Source organism: Cyclopterus lumpus, chromosome 7 (genome assembly GCF_009769545.1).
Source record: "Cyclopterus lumpus isolate fCycLum1 chromosome 7, fCycLum1.pri, whole genome shotgun sequence".
Taxonomy (NCBI): domain Eukaryota; kingdom Metazoa; phylum Chordata; class Actinopteri; order Perciformes; family Cyclopteridae; genus Cyclopterus; species Cyclopterus lumpus.
This window is the reverse complement of record NC_046972.1, coordinates 20,549,544-20,571,406: the sequence shown is the minus strand read 5'-3', so window position 1 is coordinate 20,571,406 and position 21,863 is coordinate 20,549,544. Positions and strand designations below refer to the sequence as shown.

Here is a 21,863-nt window from a genome sequence, read left to right as displayed (position 1 = left end):
TTCAGAGACGCTGAAAGTGGCTTTGTGTTCGCAAACATCCAGGCTCGCTCCGTGACACGCGCGCCAGCTGAGGTCGCATGGGTGGATATGTTGCAGGAAGTCGGGATCTTTCATCTGCGGAGCGCACGCTCACTTGAATCACAGAAGTGTGTGTTCGAACTGGAGGTTTCATTCATTCGGACACTTACAGTACCGAGCTTTGAACAATGCATTAGTTCCAGCGCTTCCTGTCCCGACTGGGTTCAACACAACTGATCCACAGACATGATTTAAATCTCTTTTCACTGTGGCCTTCAGCGGCTAGGGAGCCGTTTTACGCTATTACGTAAACAAAACCCATTCGGCTTTAATCGAACTCAGACTATTTGGGTAAATCAGCACATGCTTAGATTCCACCGCCAATCTCTCTCTCTGAGCTAAGATCATGCTAAAAAAAGGCCTTTCTACGTTCCTCCAAAACAAGTCTGGAAGTATTTTAAAAACAAAAGCCCAGGATAAGTGTTTCGGATGGACAGCTTTATGCCACGGAGACGAGAGGCCCTGCGCTGACGGCTCCCAGTCTGCTCCGTCCCTAAGCCCAATCTCAGGCTTGAGTTTCCCCCAAAGCCCTGCCAGTGGGCTCAGCTGGAATTGTTCATTTCATGGTGGATGGGAACGAACAATCCTGAGAGAAGAGCGCGTATGTGTGTGTGTGTGTGTGTGTGTGTGTGTTGATGTGTTGATGTACTCTTCAGGAGCCGGCTAATGCACCAATCTCGAATCCGTCCTTTAACTCATCACTCTAGCTCTCCTCCTCTGAACTGTGGAGAGACTCTCTTGTCCAAACTCGCATGTCACAACAACCAAAAGGGACTCCTAACTGGGGAGACAGCGGGGTATATGCATCGTCAGCGGGGAACGTGAGGAGGGTTAGTGCTAAGCCCCAGCAGAGTCTCCTCCTATCCTGAACTCCTTTGGGTATATGATGGGGAGCTGGGTTATTTAGATCATCACTTCCACCCCCCCCCCCCCGACTCCATCCCACATATTCAGGGAGTTGGTGGCGGGCGGTTAAAAAAAAAAAAAGCACCTTCTTCCGGACGAGAATCAAACGTTTTCTGTGCGAAGTGAAGGGTGAGGACGTGATCATCACTGCTTCGGGAGAGTAGCCGACGCAGTTAAAAAAGGAACGCAGTTAAAAAGGAACGCAGTTAAAAGGAATGCATTTAACAGCGCAGCAGAGGCTGCGGAGCAAATCAGCGTGACGCTCTTTGAGGACTACTTTTCTTTTCTCTCTCTCTCCTCCTCCCTCCCCCCCCCCCCCCCCCCCCCCCCCCCCCCCCCCCATCAAGGACCTGGTCAATAATACATCACTCTGAAACCTCCTGTTTGATTAGTCAACCTTTCACCGTGATCCCAAAGGATTACAAGAGCAGGGATACGGGCTCGGCCAGGCGGCGACTCCAGAGACTTTGTGTGCTAGATGACAGATGAGGTTTGAGGGACACTCTAAAAAATTAATTAGGAGAAAACACCAAACGGTGTGTTAACCGACGTGTATGTGAACCGCGGTTCTCCGAAAGCCCGTTTCAAAGCTGGATAGACTTTGGCGTTATAGATCCTGTTGCGTCTTTGGGGAAGGTCAAAGTAAAAGGGCATTCATTTCCCTATAGATTGCACAGGGAATTGAGCACTACGGAATCAATACAAACCAAATCAGTGTTGGTCAATAGAAATCCGAGAACCCCAAAATCTGTTACACGTGGAGGGGGCGGGGGGGCAACATGGAAGACTTACAGAGTTGTGCGTGATGAATATGAGTAAACATGCAATGATAAAAAGCCTTTCCTTTACAGCACGGTGGCTCTCTGTCAAACATCTCCTTCATTCATCCTGCTCTTTATTCCTCCCACTGTCACTCGCTGCATGAGATTGTGGCATTTACACTTCGTGGGAGCAAAAGATCTTCAATTGTGTGTCTCTTCGTTCCAGATCGGAGGTGAAATGTTGTGATTTGTGGTTTGGTGAGATGGGGGGAGTATTTGCGCAGATGCTCGCGATATTAAGCTACTTCAGAGAGTTCAACGAAATAGCAACGATAAGAGGGTATTTGGGTTTCTGTAGAACCTCACCCAAAACACACAGGTCATAAATGTGGGGACGGTAGTGCTACAGTGGGGAGCTAATAGCCTCCCTGCATCTGGGTTTCATTCTAAAGAGGATGTGTGTTTTGGATTAAATTGACATCGATTCCTCTGTTTTTTCCTCAGACTCTAAAAATCCTTTACAGCCTCGCGATGAAAGAAGCACGGCGATTAAATACCATCCCTCCCTTTACCTCTGCGAGATAATAGTCGTGACGGTTGTAGAAGACGTAATCAACTTCTCATATGCTTCGCTTCCTCTCCTCAGTGTGTTTTGAGAGGGTACAATAGCCCCCCGCGAGGTGAATTATACAGTGAGTGACATCTCACTCCGCACAGGCAGGAGCAGTGTGCTGTGATATTGCATTGCTTCCACCTTGCTGACTTCCTGACATCTTTGTGGGGATTTAGGGCAGTCAGAGGAGACCTCGAGGGGGGGTAACCAGAGCATCCTGGGTGAGGCGCACTCAGCAGCGTTCTGCTTCACGCTCCGCCGCCTTCTGCCACCGCCCAATGTCATTATGCTGCCAACACATCCAATTACAAGCGGCCGCGTGGCACGCGCCGCAGCGAGCAAACAAAGGAGACATCGACAGGGATGAGCGTGCATTGGCCTAACTCGTGTCCCTGAGCTCTCTCTCACACACACACACACACACACACACACACACACACACACACACACACACACACACACACACACACAGTAGTGCCTACTGGCTAGAGAAAAGCTGAGAACAGGAAGTTATGGACACCACCGAGAGTTTATGCGGCGAAGTAACCATGAAAAGCATCTGAAAAAAAAATACAAATCACTTGAGCTTTTTGGAGAAACAACATGGAGTAAATCCAAAGAGAAGCCCCTGAAAGATCTCAGACTATAAAGTGAACTTTTGAGGACCAGGTGAATGTCTCTTTCTCTGCAGCCTCGGGCACATCTGGTCTTCACAAGGGTCCTTAGGGTCTGACCTCGTCTGGGAACCAGCTGCTCGGGCTCTCCACTCCAGGGCCAAGGGGACTAATCTTTTCTCAGGGGCCAAAAGGAGCTTAAACCTGGAAGAGGAAGCTGGGGCCTTAAACATGAAACCTTGGCTCTACCTCTTCCTCTCCTCTCTTGTGTTTGTGCAGAGGATTATTGCCTTTAGCGGAGCAGAGCGGAGGCATTAGAAGGAGTTAAATTCTTGAGAAAAGATGTCTTTAGAGTCCTTTCAGGTCTCAAGCAAAGAGTTGGATTTGTACTTGACAGCTACATATGCCCCTCTATGGGTGTGTCTGCCCTGTTTGCCGTGCATCCACTCATGTAATAATGAGGAGAGAATTTCTGAGTCAGATCTCAACCGAGAAGTCTCTGCCTCCTTGCGTACATGTCTGTGGGGGTAAAAAAACTCTATGAAGAATTATATTAAAACGGTATCAATGGATGCAACTCTGCTTGATGCAACAGCAGCCGCCACACAACCATGTATTGCAATTCCAAAAATCCAGGCACAACTAAAGCCGTTGCCAAATGGCTTGGAAAATAGAGAGTGCGAGAGAAAGAGAGAATCTGAGACGTGAGAGCAGGTTTATTATCGATCGATTTTTTTTTTTCCATTCCACTTTAATCCCGGCGTTGAACGCCGTCCGTCCAGTTAACTGATAGACGTGCGTTTGCCTCGTGTGCCCGCATGTAAAAGAGCCTTCCCAGTGAATCACCGGTATACGTGCTGATACCTTTTTTTTTCACTTCACCTTAATGTGAAAATCCGCTGGAGCAAAATGCCAGTTGCTTTACAAAAAAAGAAGAAAAAAATAGCTCACAGCAGCTATGAGTGGGAGCCGGCTTTCAAAAAGTTTCAGTGAATGTGGAGGTTGTTACCGAGAGAGGTGCTTTCTGAGGAGCAGCGGGGCCTGACTTTCACAACAAAACAAAGGAATGTCGGGTGGGGGAATGGGGGAGAAGCAACCAGACAGAAAGATAGCATGGGGGGGGGGGGGGGGGGGGGGGAGAGAGATGTCAATGTTTAGTAGCTCCCAGCAGCAGGAGCTACTTAATTTCATAACTTTTTAAGCGTAATACGTTCGTTCTATAAGAGGTTAACATGAACGGCACACTGGTGAAATATTAAACCATGGGAAAGTACGGCTGGCTGACGACTCACTCGGAGCGCTCAGCTCAGGGTCAAGCTCTTCAGAAATTCACCACTTTTTGTGAGACTTATTAGTCTCCTTTTTCTTTTCTTTTTTTTTGTGAAAACACATTTGGAGACTACCTGCTATGTGGAATGAGGAAATTGCTCCGATCTAATGCGGCAGTCTAATAACAGCTCAATTGAGCACAGAAACATATATTACTATTCATGATGTCACATTACCAATGCAGAGAGAACAATTGCAACCACATGGGTTCAGGCCGAGTGTGAAATATGACATTCACAGTTTAATGCATGCGTTTTCTCAGAAAAGCCCCTTAAATAACACTGTATTCCTGCATAATTAAGTCAGCTTTGGAAAATGTACGTAAAACAATTAGTTTGACACACACTCTCACACACACACGCACGCACGCACGCACACACACACACACACACACACGCACTCACCGAGACAATTGTGCCCATCATGTGCCAAGCGGAAGCCATCATAGCATGTGCACCTGTAATTTCCTGGGATGTTGATGCACTCGTGGACGCAGCCGCCGTTGTACTCAGTCGCACACTCGTCGACATCTGCGGGGGGAAGATACACGAGGATGTGAGGGAAGGTCCTTCTAAACTTTACACAATCAATATAGAGTTAGGAGTTAGGATGTAGGAGAAGCATAAAAGGAAAAGCTAGGATTGTGTAATACTACTCTCATATCTGTCTGTTAAATATAAAGCTGCAGCCAGTTAGCTTAGCATTAAGATATTGAGTTCCCTCTTAAAGGATATTCATATGCGCATTAAAATATGCAAGAAAGCATGTTCATTAAACTGTTACATATAGTCCTATAAGATCTGAGTGCAGTTAGGCCATTTGGTACAACACAGACAATTAAAATGATCTCTTTTGTTCCATCTCTACGTTCACAAGAGCTCTTACGAGGTAAACGGGGAGGAAGCAACAGCGGCGGCAATTAGTTGGTTCAACTGTTACCGATGTCACCGGGGTATATGCCAGAGCGTCGCTGATATTGTGTTTTTAATTGCCAAGATTTTTAATGCCATATTTACACAAAACTTATGCCAAGACATTACTTTTTCTTTTTTTTTGCTAGCAGGATGCAACAAAGCTTCTGAAACAGGCTTTTTTTTTTTTGCGGAATGGGACACTAAAAGCTTTTAACCGAGACCCAATGCAGGACGTCAGTTGTGACAATCTGTAGCTATTCATAAGGAAATGTCCATTTATACAAAAAAAAAAGAAATATAGTTGCCAATGTACAACTCTCCATTAGGCCAATATTGACATTATTGACATTTACCGGTTAATATTAGGCAAATATTGACCATCAGGCTGATGCATTGATCGAAAACCCTAAAGTTCATCAGTCCGAGTGTCTAAAAAAACCAAAAGAAATGTGACACGTAAACAAGAGCTGAGGCCGGAAGATAAAGTCAGACGGCAGATTGGCATCCCGAGAGGAGTCGTCTGTTCCGGTTATGATGACGGTTGAGGGGTCCGTACCGAGGAGACCCGGATAAGGTGGACCGAGAACACAACGCACTTCCAGTCAGCACTTACTGGCCCATTTAGGGCCGATGATGCCGGTCCTCGATGAGGCCGTCTGGCTCTGGGCTTAATGGGAGTTGACAGCAGCGTGGTGGCACTGACACCAGGAAACACTCTCCTGCTCTCAGCGCCTCCACTTCCCACACGTCTGTCATTCCCCGATCACAGCACTCCATCAACCTTCACTTGTACACTCCTCTGAAACACCCACCGCATGAAAACAATGGGAGTGTTCTACAATGGCTTTTGAACTTTTGTCCTTTTTACGATACTAATATACAATTTACAGATTTGCCTTTTGGAAAAGTGTAGATCTGTAAAACCGCATCATATTCTGAGGCTTTAGGTTGTACCAGACTTTAGATAGAAAGAAGAAGTCCTGGACTTATTTCTATGTTAAGAAGATAATTATTATAATAATACAAAATGTAATTAAAATATATTTTATAATGTTTTTAAATCAAATGACCTTCACAAAATTGTGTCTAGGGTGGTCGTTGGTGTTCATTGTCATATTGAGTCCACTGAGGGAGCTCAGAATACCTTAAAAAAAAGGTGAAATGTGTAAAAAGAGGTTTTGTCTATGTATTTATTGCGTTGCAGAGATATCTACTGTTCTTTGCATGCTAACCGGCTAACGCCGGCCCGTCCTGTCTCCTGTGACCGCTTTTAACCTCGAGAGGCGATAGCGAGTCTCTCTAGTGTCCCTCTGGCCTCATGGGCGCTGGGATGGCCCTTCAGTTAGCGGCTGATCCCAGACCACCCTGACTCCACACTTTCTGTTGCCCACTGGCAGTACATTGAGGTGCCCGCTGTCACCCCCGGGTTATCAAAGCACACACGGACAAACCCCCTCGTTAATGTCCCGGGAAACATAGACAGGGAAACTTGGAAGATGCCGAATTTTTTGTCATATTGCCTCATTTTTATGAAAATATATATTTTTTTATTATAAAATGGGATGGCCCAAGTATATCGGCCTTGAGGAGCCATCATCTGACCTTCAGTTCCGTGGAAACCCAACCTCGCACATATTTATACAATAGATTCAATAAAGCAAACTTTTATGACCTACAGGCAGGAGGCCACGAAAAACACTCTGCAATGAAAGAAAGAAAATGAAAGAATAATAGTAGCCCCCCCCCCAAAAAAAAAATGACATTTTTGAAATATGGTTTTGTAATAATACTAATAAAAGTGGTGGAATATAATGATCCCGAGGCTTTGGGCACATTGGAAAAGGGCTAGAAAAACAGACAGTCGACGAGGCCTCTGGAAATATCCCTGGCTGCTTGGCAGCGGCTCTGACCGCCGCTTCAGACTCTTCAGACTCTTCAGTCGCTTCAGACTCTTTAGACGCTTCAGACTCTTCAGTCTCTTCAGACTCTTCAGTCTCTTCAGACTCTTCAGACTCTTCAGTCTCTTCAGACTCTTCAGACTCTTCAGACTCTTCAGTCGCTTCAGACTCTTCAGACTCTTCAGTCTCTTCAGACTCTTCAGACTCTTCAGACTCTTCAGTCGCTTCAGACTCTTCAGACTCTTCAGTCTCTTCAGTCTCTTCAGTCTCTTCAGTCGCTTCAGACTCTTCAGACTCTTCAGACTCTTCAGACTCTTCAGTCGCTTCAGACTCTTCAGACTCTTCAGTCTCTTCAGACTCTTCAGTCGCTTCAGACTCTTCAGTCTCTTCAGTCGCTTCAGACTCTTCAGTCGCTTCAGACTCTTCAGTCTCTTCAGTCGCTTCAGACTCTTCAGTCGCTTCAGACTCTTCAGACTCTTCAGTCTCTTCAGACTCTTCAGACTCTTCAGACTCTTCAGTCGCTTCAGACTCTTCAGACTCTTCAGTCTCTTCAGACTCTTCAGACTCTTCAGCCGCTTCAGACTCTTCAGTCGCTTCAGTCGCTTCAGACTCTTCAGACGCTTCAGCCGCTTCAGACTCTTCAGTCGCTTCAGTCGCTTTCCTAATTCTCTCCTCGTACATGTGTAGGAAATGTACGGCTTCATTTCATCTTGTCACACAGGAGCACTCTGCACCTGGCTGGCTGGTTTCTCTCTCTCTCTCTCTCTGTCTCTCTCTCCCTCCTTCTCTCTCTCTTCCCCTCCCTCTCCCTCCCCATCTCTCTCTCCCTCTTTCTCTCTCTCTCTCTCTCTTCCCCTCCCCCCCATCTCATCTCTCCTCCCTCCCTACCCCTCTCCCCCTCCTTCTCTCTCTCTCTCTCTCTCTCTCCCTCCTTCTCTCCCCCCTCTTTCTCTTTCTCTCTTCCCCTCCCTCCCTCTCTCCCTTCCTTTCCCTCCCCCCTCTTTCTCTCTCTCTGCCTCCCCCTCTCCCCCTCTCTCCCCCCTCCCCTCGTCTCTCCTCCCTCTCCAGGAGAGTCTTAACCCTAATGAGTTATGTTGAGTGAGACAGAAGGTCTTATCAAGCCCGTCTCCGGCCCAGGGGGCTTACGTTCAGATGGATGAGGCCAATCAACATGAGAAAAGTTCCCTTCACTTCTGCGTACAGTGGAAAGTCTTCCCTGTGACGCTTGTGCCTGGAAATGAGCAGATGAATCCGTTAAAACAGTTACCTTCACAATGTTTGCCGTCCCCTTTGTAGCCTGACTTGCAGATGCATTTGTATGACTTCAGGGTGTTCTGGCAGATGGCGTCAATGCTGCAGTTGTCGAGCGCCTCTGCGCACTCGTCCACATCTAGGAAGGAGGAGAGAAGGGGGGGGGGGGGGGGGGGGGCGGTTAGTGGATGAAGCTGAAGCATTCTCTTTGATGGCGACACGGCAAATAATTGATTGTACTAGATTTCACCGCTCAAGAGTAAAAGACCAAATACAACAACAACAACAACAAAAAACGGATGAAAGTTAATACAAATCATATTCCTTTAAATTGTGAGGTTAAGCTCGGCTACATTTGTGACCTTTTCGAGAACATTTGTTCCAAAATTAGGAACACAAACACATTTGGCTGCAGTGACCTTTAAATGGACATTTTGCCTTTTCGAAAAAATTGGCATGACATTTTGAAAAAAGAAAACTCATCTCATAAAAGCCTGAATAAGAATTGGATTAAGAAGGAAAAAAAATGGTTCAGACAATAAAGCTTTGTGGGCAATGAAGATGCCAACTATGAACTGCAACACCCCAATAATAATAATAATGTTATCATCATCATTACTGCTATAATTATAAAGCTATACATTTGTACAGGTATTTGATCAAACATCCATCCAATAGTCCGTCTAAACCAACAACATTGACATCTCTCCAAAACCAGCATCCTTAATGGGGATGAAAACACACATTTGAGATTTTAAAAAGTAAGGTACAATATTATCTCCCATCAAAGTGGGATGTTCAAGCCCCGGACTAATGGCTCGACTATAGTTCTCATAGCCCTGAATAACAGATGTGGGCAGACATAAAATAGCTCTGTTTAAAAAGGAAACTGTTGTTGTTTGAGTTTGAGTTCTAAAAAGAGAGAATGTGAAAAGATAAGAATGGAAATGGATTAAACCAGAAGCATGATCAGGTCTGCCTCACGGAGCCCCTAATCCCACCAAATCCCAGTTAACTAGCCCAGGTGTTTAGGATTACCCCCTGCACACAGGGGAAGGGCAGCTTAACAAGGTTTACATAGCTTCCAATATCCACTCTTATCACCAGCAGGAGCCGGCTGATCCCACTGGGAAATGACCTGCAACCTAAAGCTCGGAGCTTAGCTTATTGCCTCTATCTGCCTATTCCTGGAGGTTGTGAAGTCTGCTGTGGAAAGATGGGACAGTGAAGGCCTTGCATCATGCACAAAAATCTGTGTCACAATGCTGAACGTTAAACAAAAATTACAAAGGGATTCAACACCTCCAGGCCAAAATAGTGGCGGATATACAAATTTAAATGTCCTGCAAGTTCTTCCTCTTTTTCATTGAGGCATAAAGCTGCCAACAAAGCGCTGCTAAACATATTTTTCATTACATTCCGCAAAAAAATAAAAGTTCCATTATTTTGTGAGCTTTTATTTTGAAGCGGAAAAATAAGGAAAAGTTGGTTTTTTTCATCAGCAGCAACTTAACTCGACTGAGCCTCTGTTTATTCTCTCTCTCTCTCTCTTGCCTGCGCTAGAGAGAGAGAGAGAGAGAGAGAGACAATTCAACCAGAGGGGCCACTATTAATATATACGCTTCAATCTATCCAATAGTTTAATTTCAAATTGCTCGTGGCTCTCGTGGAAAAGTCAAAAAGGGATCACCAAAATCATTTATCCCCCCCTGGGGGCAAAATGTGCACAAAATGTCCATCTTAATCCAACAGTTTAATCATTTAGTCCGGACCAAAGTGGCGGAAAGCCCGACTCGGAGAAATGTCCGAGTCAAAATGACATGTGAAACATCTGCTTTCACTCACCCAATACAAAAAGGTCGAGCATGAACATGGAAATATCCAATTACAGTGAGACCAGCTGAGGTTTTTATTTCCATACATCTGTATGTTCTGTGCAACATTAAGGAATATATAGCACCCGAGACCGTTGTGGGCTCCTCTCTTGCCAAGTTTCCACAAAGCCATTTAGTGATGCGAGCGCTGCATTGATTTATATTATGTGAGAACAATATATAGAACAATGTATAGATCGTCCTTTAAGGAGCGGCCGGGGTCTTTTCTCCACAGCAGGCGAGGCTGTGTGAGGAAGTGTTTTCCAATAGAGGAGACATTAATCACAACAAATTATACCTGTCTCGTTGTCAGGTTTCTTGGTGCCAAGTCTCTGTCGTAATTAATATTCGTTATGACAGAATCTCGAAGAATCCATCTTTTCATCTCGTTATTAATGTTCCCATCTGGAGCATCGGTTCTCTTTATCTTAACCAGTCTGCAGGGTTGCCAACGCTCACTCACTTTGAGAAGCGCAACACACGCACGCACACACACACACACACACACACACACACACACACACACACACACACACACACACACACACACACACACACACACACACACGCATACACGCACACACACACACACGCTTCAAAGAATGACAGCTAAACACATCAGCTAAAGTGTGAATGATGAAATTAAAACACAAAGTTACAAAGTTCATAAAAACAGTGAATAATGCCAAAGCTGTTTTTTTGGTTTCTTTTTTCATCTGCTTTCAAAACAGTTTATATTTTGTCCGCCAGGGGATGATGTGTTCAGTCGAGTGTGTGCTTCTCTGTGTCCGTCTACGGTATTATATATATATCTGCTGTATGCATGTATGTAGCTGCTGGAGCCGCCGGCCGAGTATTCTTTGTGCTCATTTATGACGATGCTCGTGGGCCCGCAGGGATTTGACACTTTGGAAAACATTATATTTATTGACTACTTCATACTTCATTGATTTGCTGACCTCTCAACTGGCCAGAAGTGTTCAACGGCTGCTTCGGTTTGGATTGCAAAACGTTCCTCTCTTGATGTGCACGCCTATGTCAGACAATTGCATATATGCATGAACACATGTATAAATATCGCTAAGCAAATTTTAAAAAAACGGAATAACTGAATCGCTTGCATTATATTAAGGCTTAAAGTTGAGCATAACTTATGTTCAAGGTCACACCTTGCGTAGATGTGCACTCTTATAGTTGCTTCAGGCAATTGTTGAGTGCAAAAGAATAATGCGCATGCAACTGCCATCTTATTATACATTATATTATTATATTAGAGAAGTTTTAAACGATGATCAAGAGCAGCTTGCTGTGCCTTCAGGGTTGTTATACAAACAAAACAGCATCTATATTTGGGTACACCACCTAAATGATGTAACCAACTGTGCAAAAGCTGCTCCAATCCATAAAAGAGTGCCAACTCCTGCACATCTCTGTACGCGTATATTTCTTGTAACTTCTAACTTTGGGGGCATAGTGCAGGTACAGCACCAGCTCAAACTTATCAAAACAGTGAATTTGACCGTGAGAGAAATAACGATCCGTTTTCGTCTACAGTGAAAAAGCCATTTACCAAGATCTGGAACTCAACCGGGACACAATGAGACAAGTAATTTGTGATTGTCGCATTCCCGTTGCATTCGGTGTGAGCTGCAGCAAATGAAATGAAAACAAGTTAAGAAATCCTGGCCCACAAACAACAACTTGTGTCCGTCAAAGCCTCGTTTTAAAAAACAATCCAGCCATAAGAGTTACTGGGATAATTGTTGGAAACCCAACATGCCTTTGCCGTGGAAATAAACAAACGCGTCAGAATCAATACGTTCTTTGTATACCCTGCTGTTGGGTCCAGAGGACGCTCCTCTGAATGCTTGAGGATAAATAAAAAAACGCATGCAAGCGCGCTCAGTAATCGACTCATGCCCGAGATGAAAAGATGAATTCTTTTGTGTTGAGGAATCAAAAGTTATTGGGGACCAAGTTAAGCCAGCAGGAGGATGAAGCCGGTGCTTCGAGACAAGGACGAATAAACAAAGTCAAAACAACAAAAACCAAAAGAAGAAAATAGCTGTTGGGCGGCGGCTCAGATGTTTTAAACAGTTTCCTCCGGGTGGAATGTGTCATTTTGAATATTGCTGCTGTCGCAGCTCTCCTCTGGTTCATGCACTCCAGCACATTAAAAGCCGCAAACAGCTTTGCGTCTGTGTTTAAACCCATTGACATTCTCAGTTATGAATTCAACGATTTTGTTGGACGAATAACGAGGCGTGTTTTCTCTCTCCTGAAACCGACTCCCTTCATGCTCTATTGTGTATGCTCAATAAAACTTTAACCTTTGCCGTATATATGTCGAACTCCCAAAATGCATCATTACATGCTCTTGACTCGGCAGAGCATACTTTACAGTTATTGGAGGGCGACGGTATATGAATAGGATTTATTATAATGATATCGCATTTGTGAGATAAAACATCCAAATGTCCTCAGAGATAGTTATTAGGAAAGTTACTCTGAAAAGCCATTAGTGCATTTCTTCTCAAGCAGTCCCTTCAGAGCTGCCGCCTAAGGGCCGCTGGCCGTGGAGGTGAGAGCCTGTCAGAGGTGCTTTTCCTCCCTGATTTATGAGAAGGCCATGGGATAAGCAGTGTATTTAGCTGGGCCGGCTCAAGGGGGTGTTAGCAGAAATAAAACTCAGAGGGCAAGCGCGAGTGTGTGGGAGAACTGTAGGGCCGAAGGCGTGTAGTTCAAACATGGCGTAATGTTTACTTTGAGTGTTGAGACCCTCGCTGTTTGCTTTGCCCAAATCTGCCCCCCCCCCCCCCCCCAACCCATCACCTTTCCTTCAGATACAGAAATAGATTGAGTGGAACTGGGACACCCTTAGGTGTAGCTTTACTCACGCTGACGCCAGCAAACTTAAATAAGTCAAAAATATATGGGCCGAGTGATGCATTCAGTCGGCCGGGGGAGCCGCGCCCCCCCCCCCGGAAAAGGTTTGGGGCAACATTTGAACTCGACACATTCCCGCTCCACAAAAAAGCATTTTCAGACGAAAATCCGTCATTTCTATGAGCTCCCGGAGGCAGAGGAGCAAAGGGTGTTGGGTTCAAGTCCATAAAAAGGTGTTCCTCGGATCACAAGCGTTTGTCGTACTGTGCATAATTACAAAGGAACAAGTATTGTAATTATCCGTCTTAGAACCACACTTACACTATACTTAGGGCTGTGGTTGTGCAGGATGGGGTTAAGGTCAGGATAATTACTTTAGGTACAGAGCAGCAGAGGGAACACTTAAAAAGCCCCTCCAGATATGTTTTAAGACTCTGCATTAAATCAATTATATTTCGTTATTTTTGCCACAAATTAAATAATTAAGAACAATTATTTAATTGGCAACTATTTCATTCTGGTGTTTGAAGCTAAAATGCCAAACTTTTGCTGGGTCCAACTTTCAATGAATTTTTTTTTTTTAAGTTCTTAAAATCTACTTCTACTCCTTCACCAGAAAAAAAAAACAAATCTATGAATATGCAAATATTGTTTTGTTCATTTCCAAAGTTTAACCACTGGCTACAAGACGTCTCCCACTCGACTGGCTTCCAAACTAGACGATGCTCGCGCGTTCACATCTTGAACTCAGATTGAAACGTTTCCCCCTTCGGCAGATGAATACGAACTCTGCACACACATCATTCTGCACAGCTCAAACATCAAAGTAAACAATGAGAAAAACACATTTTTGGATGGAGAGGCACATCAAAATGAGCTCATTTATACCAATAATGTACCCACATGCAGACGTAATGCTGCTATGTGCGATGAACTAAAATCTAAAATGCTAATTTTTTCAATTAAAGTAGACAACACACCACATTAATATGATCAATAATGAGTAACACACACACACACACACACACACACACACACACACACACACACACACACATATATATATATATATATATATATATATATATGTGTGTGTGTGTGTGTTACTCACTATTGAGCGGAAGTGAGGACAAGGTTGGGGAAAGGACAGGAACTATGGCTCGGTGTTGCATTATTTTCACAGCATGCTGTGAAAATAATGTTGTGGATTTTCAAAATGCGCAGGGCAGCATAAAAAAAAAATATGGTTTTGATGAACTGCAGACGTCAACATTAACACAAAATTTAGCATGTCCCCCCCCCCCCCCCCCTCCTCGCCCAGATCCCCCTCCGGCTAATGAAGGGACACACTGTTTGGCTGTCCGGCAAGCCGCGAAAAACTTGCGAATAAAAATATCAACTGCTTCCATTGGGGATATTTACACTCATCCTTCACACACTCTAAATGTTTAGGAATCGCGACCACTGACTGATCCTGTGCTTTCAGAAAAACTGCGATCGCAACTTCAAAACCCCGGGTCCCTCCCTGCTTGTGTCCACCGACCATGAAGCCTCAGATTAATCTGAGGCCAAAGGGAAAATGAACGAGAACATGCGAAGTTGAAGCGGAGCAATATCATATTAACGCGTGTGCCTTCACCTTGTTTGTACCTTGTCTTTCATTACTCATGTCGACTGATTGTCAATTTAATGACTTGTGAGACAATGACATTCACGACCTTGTTGTGTTTGTATTTTTCTTAAAGGGGCACTTCACCAATTTTACACATGAAGTTTAGATTACCGACGAGGGAGAACTACTCGGCCCGTGAGGACAGCAGTATAATGTCCTCATCTGTACTGGATGAAAGATGGTAGGGCTCTTTTTCAACGTTGTCCATACTTGAGGTTTAAAGTCTGGATATTCTCGACCTCTGCTGCAATTATTTTTGTCAATTCTTTTGTAAAATTCCCCCAACTTTGTACAAGTGCAACAGCTGGAGTTCCCCTTTAGTTATATCATTGCTGAAACTGAAGATTATTTTAGTAATTAAATTGAAGGTTTTGGTCGACGATCGTTATATATTTTTTCCTATTATAATCCAAGTTTAAGAAAATCTGCAAATTCTAACATTCAAAACGTAGAACTATCACATTTTGGGGGCTTTTTTGTAGTCAGTCATCATCCAAGCTCTAATGTATTATTTCCACCCGCCTACTCTTTGTGAAATAAATTCCTTGAGATTGTATTTGTTTATTCATTCATTAATTTTATACATTTCAATAAAAAAACTGTCTATTCAACCACATTTTAATATTTGAATGCACAGTCACAGCTTCCTCTATCGGGGATGTTGCTCTTTAACAAAACGTGTCACTAAACTAGATTTCTAATACATATTAATTATGTAGCCTTTTCCATTTCCAGTGGAAACTAATTACGGAAGCAAACAGTGGACATAAAGATCCTGTTAATATTCTACAATGTTTCATAAGGCTTTCGAGATCCTGCTCAGCTTCTGTCCAAAAATAATAGTGCATTGCTTAATTTGATCCTATAACTGTCTGATTCTGTATTACGCAAACACCGACACATAACAGCAGGAGTTAACTCCAGCCAACGCATTCGAGATCTTCGTCGACGAGTAAAGATCAAGAGGACTCGCACTGCTCAATAAAAAAAAAAGAAAAAAGAAATAAAACTCTCTAAATTACATTATGGTGATTTCTTGTTATGCGGATCACAGACCAAGCATCTGGTGCTGTGCCTTTCCTTTAGCATGTGTGGCCTTAATAGACTATGACTACGACCTCCGGACCACCTCCAGAAGAAAAACACTTATTACAGTAATTAAGTGAATCGTAGAGTAATACTGAGAGGGCGCAGAGAGAGAGAGGCCGTTCATGGCGCACTCAAAGGTGTCAGAGGTCTAATACATAACACACGGAATAATTGAGCAGAACTTGTAAGCGTTTCCCCGTGCGGAGCTAAAGTGACAAGACATTCATTTGTACCTTTCAAGGGGGATTTTTTTCACCCTTCTCGGCGTCTCAGTGTCGTCCAGCGTTAATAACTTCGTGGCCTCGTGCAGGATATTTTATATACGGAAAGGGTGGCACTTAGTCCAGCTGTATAGCTTATATTTATACAACCAGAGCTAACTGACATGACACTCTCCCCCCTCTGCACACAGCAATTACATTCATTGGCGGTTGCTTTAACCAGATACAGTACCAACTATAAAAAAAGAGATGCCAATGTAGCAATTACAGCACGAGTGTGATATTTTTAGTTGTTTCCTGTCAAACGGAGTTACGAAGTGAATGGTTCTCTGTGTAAACTGCGACGCAGACGTTAACTACAAAAGCTCAGAAATGGGAAGTGCAGTGGGTGGGGGGGGGGCAACTGACTGGATGTACGCTCGGTTTAGGAGCCGCGAGGCGGCGTGATCACTTCATGCCAACGTTTCGCTCACGCGGATGAATCAAGCGTTTGATGGCCTCTCCACCGCCGCTCCAAGTGGGTTTAATCAGACTGCGTGAGGGGACGCATCTCCAAGGTGGGGAACATGTGAGGGAAAATCTGGGGCAAAACTTTCTTGGGAGATTTTTTTCTGGGATATATTTGCCATTGAAAACACATTTTGTGACCTGCATCCAACCCCAAAATATTCTCACAGCAGAGAAATGTGAGTCGTAATGACAAGAGTGACTGCGTTTTAATCTAATTGTTGGATATAGGGGCTGCAACCAATTATTATTTTCATTATAACATTATTGATTCATTTATTTTCTATAAAATGTCTCAAAATTGACCTAATTGACATCTTTTATGTCTTGTTTTGTCCAACCAGCATTCCAGAACCCAAGAAAGGAAGTTTGCCATCGTGCATGACAAATAAAAGCCTAGTAGTCTAGATAAGTGGAAGAGAGCATTTTAAAAATGATAAGAACCTGGCAACACTAATATCTTTATAATTATATAAACATATTTAGAGTTGCCAGACAAATTGTGCTTCAAGCCTCATCTGAAAAGCTGGAACCAGCAAAAGTTTTTTTTAATTATTATTATTATTATTAATAAAACTGTTGTGAGACATTTCAAACTTTTTTTTCCTCCATGTAGACACAATCTCAAATTGTCCTCCTTCTGCATAGTTTCCCTAATAACGTGTGCATCATCACATAATTCAAACTGTACCCTGTAATTATTCAGTGAAGCACAATTTGTCAACTCTAAATATGTTTATATAATTATAAAGATATTAGTGTTGCCAGGTTCTTATCATTTTTAAAATGCTCTCTTCCACTTATCCAGACTACTAGTTGAAACAAAGCATGTCTCTATCCGTATGAAGCGTGAAGCGATACACGCTGCTTTATTCATATTATTATCTTTCTGTTCTTTTTGGATGTACATTTGAATTACTTGGCCACCTGGCTAATGGAAGTACCCTCTATGTGTTTAGTTTATCAAGAGAAAATCTACTTTGTTGATCACTTAACAAAACTAATTATCTGATTCCAGCAACTCGAATTTGAATATTCTCTCGTTTTTAAATAAATTAAATCGGTAGATCAATCGATTATAAACGTAACTCTTAGTTGCAGCCCACATGCCTGCATGATGGATGGTGTAATCATTTAAAAACAAAAAGCCAACAACCAGTGCTTGCCATTAATCAACCGTCTGCAATAAATATATATTTGTGAGTTTAGCGGGAGTGATTAAATACTGCAGAGGGTCATATGTTTTTTTCCCCCATGCCTTTGTCCATTGAGGAAGTCTCATATTCATCAGTGAAGTCATCCCCCTTTCTACCCAGAATGCATTGGCCAGAACCCACCAAATAAATAACTAGGCTTTTTTTTCTCTTCTCATCTGGATTCCTTGATGTATTGGGTTGGATTTTTCCATTACTAAGCAGAATAAGAGCATTTCCTTTCACTTCCAGCAGTCTCTAAAGCTGGCGCTCACCATCAGGAATGTAAACACACAGTCTGTAAACAAGGCTCTCTCTGACCCCCAACCCCCCTCCAACAACGCTGACCACCGCAGACCAGCCTAATGACGTCCCTCGCTGACCCCCCCCCACCTCAAACGCTCAAAGAGAGACGCAGCCCCATTATTCAGCCGAGAGGTCACAGAGGGGAGCGGGGAAGAGGGCGAGAGAGGAGGAAGGATGGTGGAGCGCCAGCCGTGGGCCCAGGAAAGTACAGACATGACAGTCCCACTGATATCTTCTCCTGAGTCACAGTATCCCCAATCAGTGAGTAATGGAACAGAAAAACTAAACGTGGGGGGGTTAGAGGATTAATGATGAAGACGAGCCGCCGCAGCTGGCCGAGGGCCGGCACCGAGGCTCCTCAGCGAGCGAGGGCTCTGGAGGTGAGTTTAAGACTGTAGGGGTCAGAGTGCCGTCAACACCGACTCCATCCTCCCCCGAAACCAACAGGGATGTTGTCAGCACAGTGCCGCATCTGCACGGAGAACAAAGGCCACTGACAGGGTGAGAGGGAGGGAGAGAGAGGAAGACACAATGCCGCAGTTGAGAGAAGCATCACAGGACTCATTTGGAACATATTGTTCAGATTAAAGCCGTGATAAATAAACTTGACACTGGTGTTGCACACAGAGCAGTTGTTCTCGGGAAAGTTTGGGTGATTGAACTACTTTTTTTTTCCTCTATTGCATTGCAAATCTACAGCCCTGCATCTAAATGAGGCGACGGGGAAACAGTGGTCACGGGGGGCCTCGCTAGCTGCTGATAAGGTGAGTTTCCGCTCCAGAAAAAGGGAGAATAGGTGCCATGACAGAGCGATCTCAACAGCTGGTGGGTTCCCCCGGGGGCGCAACATGGACCGGTTAGGTTCTGTCTGGCTGTGACCCATCACTCGTACAGCATACACCATTTGGAAATTCAATATATGCGTGCAGATGATGAGAAGAGGAAGTTGCTGAATATAAATTTGATGCAAACTGGAGGAAAAGCAGTTATGAGCATACTCACAAACACAGGAAGCTAACCCACAATTACCTTTTTCACCACCGTCCTAAAAGAAAATTGAGAAGAGCTGTAAATCACAGCAAGCCCACCCTAAAGCATACTCTTTATGGTCTATTTGACTTTAAAGGGACCATCATTTACTAAATGAACATCATGCTGTATTGAAGATGACATGAAACCAGAGATTGAGACCATAAACCCTTGTGTACAATGTTTGTTGAGGTAATAAATCAAGTGAGAAGTAGGATAATCTTCTCATAGACTTCTACGCAATCGGACTTCTTTTTTGCAAACCGGGGAAGTCGCCCCCTGCTGGTCAGTCGAGACCAAGTTTAAAAAGACACTTTCCGCATTGGCTTCACTCGGCAGAACCGGAGGTTGCCGCATGCTAGTAGCCGCATGCTAGTAGCCGCATGCTAGTAGCGTGTCGCGTGGCTGAGCAACCACAAGCTCTAAACGAGCCAGTAAACGAGTTGGGAGGCGGGGCTACACTACAAACACACACACACACACACACAACGCTGCAGTTGTTCTCAACTGCATGCACAAACGCACAGGTGTGTAGTACCGTCACTAACGAAAGGGACCGACCAATAAGGGCATCCCAAAGTGGCATCAATCTTAGAGTGGATCTCCTAAAATGTTGTACTATATTTAAATTAATTAATGCTGATACATTCTTAAAGAAATGCAATATGGTTCTTTACCCTCGCCAGTGGAATAACAAAACATATTTCACATTTTAGCAAAGACAGTCTATATGCATCTTTATTACAAAACCAATTTCCAGGAGAAACAGATGGATTAAATGCTAATCATTTGGAAAGTGCACGTATTGAGATTCTGGCTTGGAGACCTTGAGTGGGGGGAGGCCAGACTCTTTGACGGTTTTGTTGCAGAGAGGAAAAATGTCTTGTTTTTTTACATCCCAGTGGCAGGATGAAAGTGAGCAACTGTCCAGAACGAAGGCCCACTGAATCGCCACGGGTCACGGCTTGCACCAGACAGCTTCCACTTTACATGTGCCTGTAAACACAGTCCTGGATCTGTATGGAGCTGCATGCCTTCCTGCCCTAAAGCTAAACTAAATAGGCACAAATAAACTATTTTGTTGTTTTTCCTTTTAAAGAATTCTCTGTCCATCACAGAGCCTCATTTTAGGGAAGTAAAAACACTTCTGCCTGCTAAGTGCAATCATTAATATCCAGTCCAAAATCACTCATCGCAGTCATACACATTCACTCGCACTCACAGCACACCCATAGATCAAAGTCGTTTTTTTGTTTTTTTTCCTGATTCATACCAGCATTGCTCTTGGACAGAATTGTTATCAAGTGTTTCACCACTCGAGTAATGCCAAGATAATAATCTCTGGGCTCTCTCAGCTGCTCTGTAACAACACGTAGGGCGCTGCCGGAGCGCCACTTGTCAGGCAGATGCTTTCTGAGTGTGTCTGCTGAGTGCTAACGTGAAGCTGGATTGATCCACTCGTCAGCCAGTGACCGAGGGCGACCCCGAGGCTCAAAGCTGCCTCCGACGCTCTGATCATAACGAGAACACAACTGTCTGACACGGGGGGGGGGGAGAGAGAGAGAGGCGTGTATCTCTTAGGAGCTCATCCGCTTTAATTTAGTGAGAAGTAATGGATAGGAGAAATTAGATGGTGACATGTCACTTAAGTTAAGCGATCCAAAACGCAATGTCCTCAAACACAAAGTGGCAATCCTTAAAGAAGACATATTAGGCTTGTTTCTAATGCTTTAATGTCAAAAGAATATCCTATTTTTCTCATTCAGTTCTTTGATACTTTCAAAGATTATATATATATATATATATAGCACTTAGAGCTGCTGAATTCTTTCTGACTAATCTTTCTACAACATATTTTAGTATTGGATGATTTAGAAAACAATGAAATTGTGCTCAGGTTTAGCAGCATGCAGTCTTTTTGTTGACACATGTGCTTCAGGTTTTCAGAATTGCGATACAGCATTTTTTCCCAGGAATGTCACCACAGACAGCCGGTCTACTGCAAATATTGCAATACTCTTATCAGTGGGCCATATTTTCAATCCCCAGTGTTCAGCGACAGTGATTTAACAGACGTTCATTCCAATGACAATATGTTTTAAACTTGTCAGTCAAAGAGCATCCTGATAAGGACGGTGGAAGTCTTCTATTGCCAAAGATCCTGCTCCAGTACATTGGCAGGCAAATGGGGACTTTTGCGTCATCTTGTTTAAAACATTATTATTATTTATTTTTTTTAAACTGCACATCCAGTCTGAGATCTACCACTGCGGGAGCCTGTCGGGAGCTTGCGACGCAGAAACCACACAGCCTGACAAAACGAGAGTGAAGGTGATGAAAGACGAGTGCGTGTCACAAACTTAAAAGAGAGATGATGTTCAAAGAAGACAGTGATGCAGTCTGTGTCCACTCGTCCGTCTTTCTCTCTCCTCCTCCTCCTCCTTCCTGCTGCTAGACAGCGAACCATCAGAGAAGTTCAAGGCCACGGGGCAGAAATAAAAGCCCCATTTAAATTGCTTCTTTTAATGCGGCTCCACATACGGGTTTCAAAGAACGGTCCAAATGACCACAGGCACGGCCCCGTACGCTCCCTCAACGTCTCAATTACGCGTATGCCGACACTCCCGTGCTGACACAGACCTGCAACATATGCAGCTTTCTGTCAAGTAACAAAGAAATGGGCCCGGACGAGCTGTGCACTGGGACTGGGTTTTTTGGTTTT

At 43.9% G+C, this 21,863-nt stretch overlaps 1 protein-coding gene across 1 annotated transcript in view; it reads right to left on the bottom strand.

The window, feature by feature from the left end:
* Positions 1-21,863, bottom strand: part of scube3 (signal peptide, CUB domain, EGF-like 3) — a 63,003-nt gene that overhangs the window by 38,667 nt on the left and 2,473 nt on the right. The window contains exons 2-3 of the mRNA XM_034537255.1: positions 8,381-8,503; positions 4,706-4,831 (exon numbers count right to left, since the gene is read on the bottom strand). Of these exons, the coding sequence (XP_034393146.1) occupies positions 4,706-4,831; positions 8,381-8,503 (249 nt within the window). The remainder of the gene's footprint in view (positions 1-4,705; positions 4,832-8,380; positions 8,504-21,863) is intronic.